A 7918-nucleotide genomic window follows, 5' to 3' on the forward strand; every position below is an offset into this window, starting at 1 on the left:
GCACTGCATTTAACCTTTGGGGCATAGACGCTACTAAATTTTGAAAAATTTCGGGCCTTGCGCGGAGACCCTCCCACTGATTCACTACGTGTTGCGCAAGTGCCTCGCGTGTCCGCTGAACTTGAGGGTCCCACTTTTGTACTAAAATGCCTCAAAGGTTTTCAATCACATTCATATCCGGGGACTTGGCTGGCCAGTTCAACGTCCTAAGATTGGGTTGTGCGGCAAGCCAAGTCTGGACAACTCTCGCTCGATGCACTCCTGAGTTGTCTTGAATGAAATTCACATATGGTATGCCAGGAAACGTCTCTGCAATGTACGATAGCATCACATTGGATAATATTTGGATGTATTCCTCGCTGTCCATATGTGGCGTGGTACGCACCAATGGTCCAGGACCACGCGAGGACATACATCCCCAAAATCCTAATGTGATGCGCCCAGACTGTTGACGGAAACGAACATTTTCCTCGGCATACTTTGTTCCTCTCATTCTCCACAACGTCACTCTTCCATTCTCATCCGTACTAAAAACCTTTTCATCCGAAAAGATTGTTACCGCCCAATCATCAGTCCATCCCAAATGTTGTAAAGCGAAAGCCATCCGCTGTTCTTTGTGATGTGCAGTTAATAATTCCTTTTCTGCGGGAATATGGTGAAAATATCCATTTTCCCTCAGTCTGCGTCGTATCGTAAATTTCGAACATTGTAGTCCAGTATCAGCTTTTATCTGTAAGATATTAGAATATTGATAATTAAGACAAACGAAAAGCAGGGTTGGAAAGTAACTTGTTACTTGTAACTAAGTTACAGTTAAAGTTACTTTTTTTGGTAACTTTAACTTAACTTCGTTACTTTCTTTCTATTTGTAACTGTAACTTAACTTAGTTACATTTATTCGATAACTAGTAACTAATTTAATTAGTTACATTAATAGTTACTTTATATATTTTTAAACCTCTACAAATTGCATCAGGTCTTGCATTTGCACATAAACGCTATTATCGACACTTTATAATTTATTATTTATTATTTATTACTCTTTTATTTTCATTGCAAGAAAATAACTGCAAAGTAAAGATTCGTTACTTTCTGAGTGACTGTATCTGTAACGCGTTACTTTTCAGAATTGGTAACTTGTAACTGTATAACAAAAATACAGATTGTAAGGGAAAAGTGTTAGAAGTATTAAAAACACTTCGAACAATAATAAGTGTAAATTGAAACAGCGTTAACATTGCAAGTTTTAAAGATTTATAAAGATTTATAAAGACTTATGAAGACTGCGAATAAATCACGTGACTGCAGTAATGTAGTCACTCAATTTTTTTTCATTCGCCGTCTTACTAAAAGTCGTCTCTAATTATTTACGCGCCCAACGAAACTGATAATTTTTTCATACTTTTACTGATGATTGGAAGCCAGTTTGTCTAATCGCATTTACAATTATTTCGTCTTCCTCTCTTGTTGTGCATCTTTGTACGCCAAGATATGGCCCTGGGTTTACGTGGCCTTCCAATTCCTTTTTTTCTAAGATTCGATATACAGTCGATCGCTATAATAAAATATATATTGTTCAAGCAAAAATTTTATGATTATACAAATTTTATTTTATTTTTAAATTGTATTTGTTTTTTAATTGTATTATTTAAATGTATGTATATATTTTTAATTGTATTTAATTGTATAATTATATATTTTAATTGTATTTAATTGTATAATTATATATTTTAATTGGGGCTTCCGTTTCCGGTGACGAAAACGTGTGGTTGTATGAGAGTGTGAATGTGAGAATAAAGGTGAAATAGAGAGGCATTGGAATAGAGCTAGAGAAGAGAAGAGTGGGGAGAAGTGGGAAAGGGTTGAAAGAGGCAGGGCAAGTGGAGGCGAGGAGTGCGAGCGAGAAGGAGAGATACGGTGGAGAGATAAGCGGGAAGAGAAAGGTAGGTTAAGAGGCGAGAGTGACAGGCGGCATAGAGTAGGCAGTGAGATAGAGTGGAGAGTGGGAGGGAAGAGTAGAGGGAGGCAGGGAATAGAGAAGGTAGATAGAGGGGCAAGCACATAGGAAAGATAGGCAAGCGTAGGTAGAGAAGACAAGAGAGTAGGATAGAAAGGAGTATAGAATGGAAGAAGAGAAGAAAGAGGGGGAGGGAGTAAAGGAGGGAGGGAAAGGAAAGGTAGGGCGACCAAAGAATATAGAGCTACTAAGCAGGAAGAGGGCTGTTGAGAATTGCTTATTTCTGGATTGCGTTGTGGCCGGGTTTTGGGTGCGAATAAGGAGAATGGCAATTCTTGTATGCGAGTTTATTAATGTTATACGACCGTGCTATCAGACGGTCACAGTCACGGACAGACGTTCCGTTACGCACACTGCCGGCTCGCTCCCGGCTTCCTACCTCGACACTTACATACGGATTTTCGGACAGCGGACTACGGACTCCTACGACTGACTGACTGCCGGCTCGTCGCCGGCCCGTTACTTATTACCAAAACACAACAGACATGATAGATGCTCGCTCGACTCAGGCGCTCGTCGCGGACATAACCATTCGCCATCTAGGGGTTACGCGATGACATGTCAAGGCGGTACAATTAAGATTAAAATAACGCTATGGCGCTAACATCCCGCCCACCAAGATTAGACAACTAATCTTTGTTATGAGACTAATCGTTCACAGGTAATTTGCAAAGTTTTGAGACTGCACGTTTAGTAGTGCCGGAAGACGTTCGCACCGTCACGATACGCACCAATCCGTCCTTCCCGGTGTGAGTCTCTATAACACGCCCCATTCTCCACTTCAAAGGCTGAATATTGTCATCCCTAAGTAGCACGAGATCATTGACTTTTAAATTATTCTGCTCCGTTTTCCATTTGACGCGGCTCTGCAGATTGGCCACGTACTCAGCCGCCCACCGTTTCCAAAAGTCCTGAAGGGAACGCTGTATCAGCTCCCATCTGTCAAGGCGATTGTACCTTACGTCCGACAGGCTGATCTCAGGAAGGCTGGTCAACGGTCCCCCTATTAAAAAATGTCCTGGAGTTAAGGGCTGCAAGTCTGATGGATCCGGAGACAAGGGTGACAATGGTCTAGAATTTAGGCACGCCTCGATCTGTACTAGAAGCGTGGTCAACTCTTCGAAGGTCAACAAGGTATTGCCCATCACGCGCTTCAGGTGGTATTTGCAGGACTTCACCCCGGCTTCCCATAGGCCTCCCAGGTGAGGTGAGTGGGGGGGAATGAAGGTCCACTCGATACCATCGTCGAGCAAAGCGTCACCAACTGCTCCATTTATGGAATTCCGGACGAAGGAGTAGAGCTCCTCCAATTCTCGTTTGGCGCCTGTGAAATTCGTAGCATTGTCACTACAAATTTTACAAGGTATCCCTCGTCGCCCTATGAATCTCCGCAGAGTCGCCAAGAACGCCGCTGTGGTCAGTTCACTCGTTGCTTCCAAATGAATAGCCCTTGTCGCAAAGCATATGAATAATGCTATGTAAGATTTGCAGGTTTTCCGAGCACGTCCCTTATTGACCAGTGTAATAATCAGGCCCGCAAAGTCCACGCCAGTAATCGAAAAGGCTCTGGAAGGCTTGACTCTGTCCCCAGGAAGTGACCCCATGGCTTGGGTCAGACCTCTCGGATTATTTCTAGCACACCAGACACACGAATGGCAGATTCGTCGTACTAAATTTCTAGCATTCAATGGCCAATATTGCTGTCGAATTGATGACAATAGTAGTTGAGGACTGGCATGCAATAGCGCGCGATGTCCTCTTTCAATCATTAGATGTGTAATCTTGCATTTCGCTGGCAACAAAATTGGATGCTTCCTATCAAAACTCCATGGAGTTTCCTGAAGTCGGCCGCCCACCCTGAGGACACCATTTTTGTCCAGAAAGGCATGCAACTGATGCAGACGACTCGCTCTGCTCAGTCCTTTATTGCCTTGTAGATTCCTCAGATCTTCCTTGAAGTGCACATGTTGTGAATATTTGATTATTTCACACCGTGCTTCTTCCAACTCTGGCAATGTTAACCTGGATAGAATTCTGTCTTCCTTTTTCTTGCGGCAGTTGGAGATGAATCTAAGGCAATAAGCCAAAGATCTCTCGATTTTTGTTAGCGTTGAACAATCCTCGACTAGCTTGTGGATTATCTCGCTCGGTGATGACGGCTGTTGTACGCTCAAATGGCAGACTTGTCTCTCCCTTCTCATCTCCTCTTTAGCGCTGGAGATATCATCCTCGATGAACTCCCATTCAGATTTCTCTGGATCTGGTGAATGGGAAGGAACGGCCAGCCATTCTGGACCATTCCACCATAGATGGCTATCCCTGAGTTGAGCAGGTGTGGCTCCTCTTGAAATCAAGTCAGCTGGATTTTCCAGACCCTTGACATGGTTCCAGTGAATTGCAGGTAAAATCTCGATGATATCCGATACGCGATTCGACACAAAGGACTTCCATCTCGATACATCCCCATGAAGCCAATAAAGTACAACCATGGAATCGGACCATGCAGAAATTCCGTCGACTCTTATTCGCATCGCTCGTTTGACCTTATCAATTAATTTCGATAACAATAACGCACTACACAATTCCAATCTAGGAATAGACGTTTTCTTTAAAGGAGCTACTCTCGCCTTAGAACATAACAATTCGACTGTTGTCCTGCCATCATTTCTATTCACAGATTGCAAGTAGATGCATGCACCGTACGCCTTTTCAGACGCATCACAAAAGCCTTGCACGAAAAACCGATTATCTTTCAAAGAACTAGCAATTACTCGAGGTACTCGCAGTGCATTAGCTTCCTTTAAATTTTCTTGGAACCTCTTCCATCTGTCCAAGACTGCATCAGGAAGAGGGTCATCCCAATCTACTTTAATTTGCCAGAGCTCCTGCATTAAAACCTTGGCTTTCGTTAGAACTGGACCTATCAATCCCAGAGGATCGAACAGCTTGCTGATCGCCGACAACATCCTACGCTTTGTGGATACGCCACCCACCATTTGTACTTTAAAGAGGAACTCGTCTGAAGCAGGATTCCATTCGAGACCCAAGGCGCTAGTGGTGTCATTCGTGTCAATATTTAAATTTGAACCCGACCCGCGCAAATTCATTGGTATTTCTGTTAATACGCTTTCCGAATTAGAACACCATTTATGCGCCTCGAATCCCCCCTCACGCAACAAACTCGACAATTGCTCCTGCAGAGCACGAGCCGCATCGACTGTGTCCGCTCCAGAAATTATATCATCGACGTAAGTATCATTGAGTATTGCGGACGATGCCAGTGGATACTTCTCTAATTGTTCCATTGCTAATTGTCTAAGGCATCGCACGGCTAGGTACGTCGCACAACCTTGGCCGTAAATAACGGTATTTAAACGATACTCCCCTACTGGTTCGTCTAAGGAAAATCGCCATAGAATGCGTTGGAAATCTCTATCATCAGGATGAACTAACACCTGACGAAACATCTTTTGTAAATCTGCTGTCAATGCAATCTTGCAACAACGAAACCGTATTATTATATCAAACAAATCTTCTTGTAATACCTCCAATATGGAGAGCGTCGTTCAATGACACGCCTACGTTATTTTTCGCCGATGCATCAAATACAACGCGCAGTTTTGTACTAGTACTAGATTCCTTAAATACCCCATGATGAGGCAAGTAAACTATATTCTCGGGATCGCTAACGGGATCGCTTACAATTGACATATGGCCTAACTTGACATATTCAAACATGAACGGAGTATAGCGATCGCGATATGTCAAGTTGCCCTTAAATGCACGCTCCACATGATTGAGTCTCCTAAGCGCTATTTTCCTGTTACTACCGATGGGTAAATCTTTGTCTCGAAACGGCAGTCTTACGATAAATCTACCGTCGCTTGCTCGCGTAGTAGTTTGTTCAAAATGTTGTTCGCATTTCTTTTCATCCATCGATAGTACTCGGGCATCGGGAACGTCGTAATTTTCCAACTTCCAAAACTTTTCTAGGCTCTCGCTTAAAGCTTCGCTAGACTTCAACGAACAAGTTAGCGAGCTCACCGTGCCTCGATTGCAAGTCAGATTTCCTAGTGCAATTGATGGCATTACTCCTGCTACTATCCATCCGAGTTTGGTGTTCTGCAAGATCAATTGCCCCTTTTCAAGTTCTATTTTTCCCGGTTCCATTAAATCGAAAAAGAACTCAGCGCCAATTAGCATATCTATTGGGCCTGTCTTGCAAAACCCCAAGTCGGCCAGAGTGAGATTGCTGGGCAAGTGTATCCCGCCAGAATCCATCTCTGAGGATGGCAAGTTTTTAGTGATTCTGGGTACAATCAAACATTGAGCGTTAATTCTGAAGTTGGAACATCTCGATTTGACTTGAACCTCGCAAACGCTACTCACCCTGTTCTCTATTTCGTTTAAACCGGTAACGATCTCGGATACTCGACTTCGCTTTAGACCTAACCTGTTATGAGCTGCCTGAGTAATAAAATTAGCTTCGCTCGCGCTGTCAAGAAGCACGCGTATCTCCACATACGATCCATTGCGTTGCGCTGCCTCCACTATCGCTGTGGCCATAAGTATTCGACGCCCGTTTGTGTGGTTTGAGGCGTGAACTACCACCTTGTTGATCGTCTCGTTACTTGTCCTGCTACCATGCTCCGGGACCTCTGGGTTCGCAGCGACCCTGTTGTCCTGCGATAGGTGGCAGAGAGTATTGTGCCTCTCCCCACATTCCTTGCATCTACCCATTCTGCAGGTCCTTGCGAAGTGGTCGTTTTTTAAGCAGTTCAGGCACAACTTTAATCGTCTGACCTCCTTGATTCGGTCAGGGACTGGCAAATCTAGAAATTTCTCGCAAGAATATATGAAATGTGCCCCATTGCAAAGATAACATTTACCTGAGTTTAGAGAGGTGGTCAAAGAAGCCGTTCTTTGTTTTGCAACACCCCTAGCTGAGGATTGTGATTTCAAACCAGTATTGGCAGATCCCTTGGAGGATTTCTCCATCTTATCGACTGACCTCGACTCAATACGCTCCAAGGTTTGACATCTCCTCCTCAAAAACTGCAACATATCGTCCAAACTTGCCTCTTCTTTTCTTTCCAACTCCTCCTCCCAAGCTCGAAGAGTTCTCACATCGAATCTCGCTTCCATCATATGCATGACGAGCTCATCCCACGCCTCAGTAGGCGAACCTAGAACCTTCAATATCCTTAAATGGCTTGAAGTATAATCGATTAGATCACGAAGAGCCTTTGCGGACTCCTTCGCCACCGTTGGCATTGTAAATAGACTCTCAATGTGTTTTTTCTTAAGGGACCTAGGATCGTTGTATCGCTGCTGCAATAAATCCCATGCGGTCATGTAATTATCCTGTGATAACTCAATCGATTCTATGATTTTCGCGGCATCACCCGAAATCGATGTAACTAGATATTGAAGCTTGTCCATATTGGACAGATGTGGCTTGTCGTGAATCATTGAGCGAAAACTATCCGAAAAATATTTCCACTCCTCGATTTTTCCATCAAAACGCGGAAGTTTAATGGTAGGTAACTTGACTCTATTGTCCGTGTTGTTAGATCCGGCCGACATTGCCACGCGATCTAGAATCTCTGTTTGTCGGGAAAGAATGGCCGTTAACGTTTCGTTTCCGGTGTAATGGCGTCCGAAACCTCGTTCTGGGAACCGCGTCCCATCTGTTGTATGAGCTCGGATTGCTGCTGCAGCAATTGCATGATCGCGCCCGAACCTTCCGGTGTAGCATCCCGCGTGGATGATTCTTGCATGTATCGCTTTAGGAGGATTTTAATTTCGCAATACTTATCTTCGAAAAGCTCGTCCTCCTTCATGTCGTCGTCCGTGAACTCGCTTGTCCTGTCTAACAACTGCCTTTGCACGTCCTCGAAC

At 43.9% G+C, this 7918-nt stretch overlaps 1 protein-coding gene across 1 annotated transcript; it reads right to left on the minus strand.

Annotated features, from left to right (window-relative positions):
- Positions 1–2664: 2664 nt before the first annotated feature.
- Positions 2665–7603, minus strand: LOC105556116. The gene is made up of 2 exons (XM_012003188.1): positions 5563–7603; positions 2665–5498 (listed from the first exon to the last, which is right to left on the minus strand). The coding sequence occupies exons 1-2, from the start codon at positions 7601–7603 to the stop codon at positions 2665–2667; spliced, it is 4875 nt and encodes a 1624-aa protein (XP_011858578.1).
- Positions 7604–7918: the final 315 nt, after the last annotated feature.

The sequence above is a fragment of the Vollenhovia emeryi genome, unplaced genomic scaffold (genome assembly GCF_000949405.1).
Source record: "Vollenhovia emeryi isolate VEMERY1.0 unplaced genomic scaffold, V.emery_V1.0 DF940326.1, whole genome shotgun sequence".
NCBI classification, from domain to species: Eukaryota; Metazoa; Arthropoda; class Insecta; order Hymenoptera; family Formicidae; genus Vollenhovia; species Vollenhovia emeryi.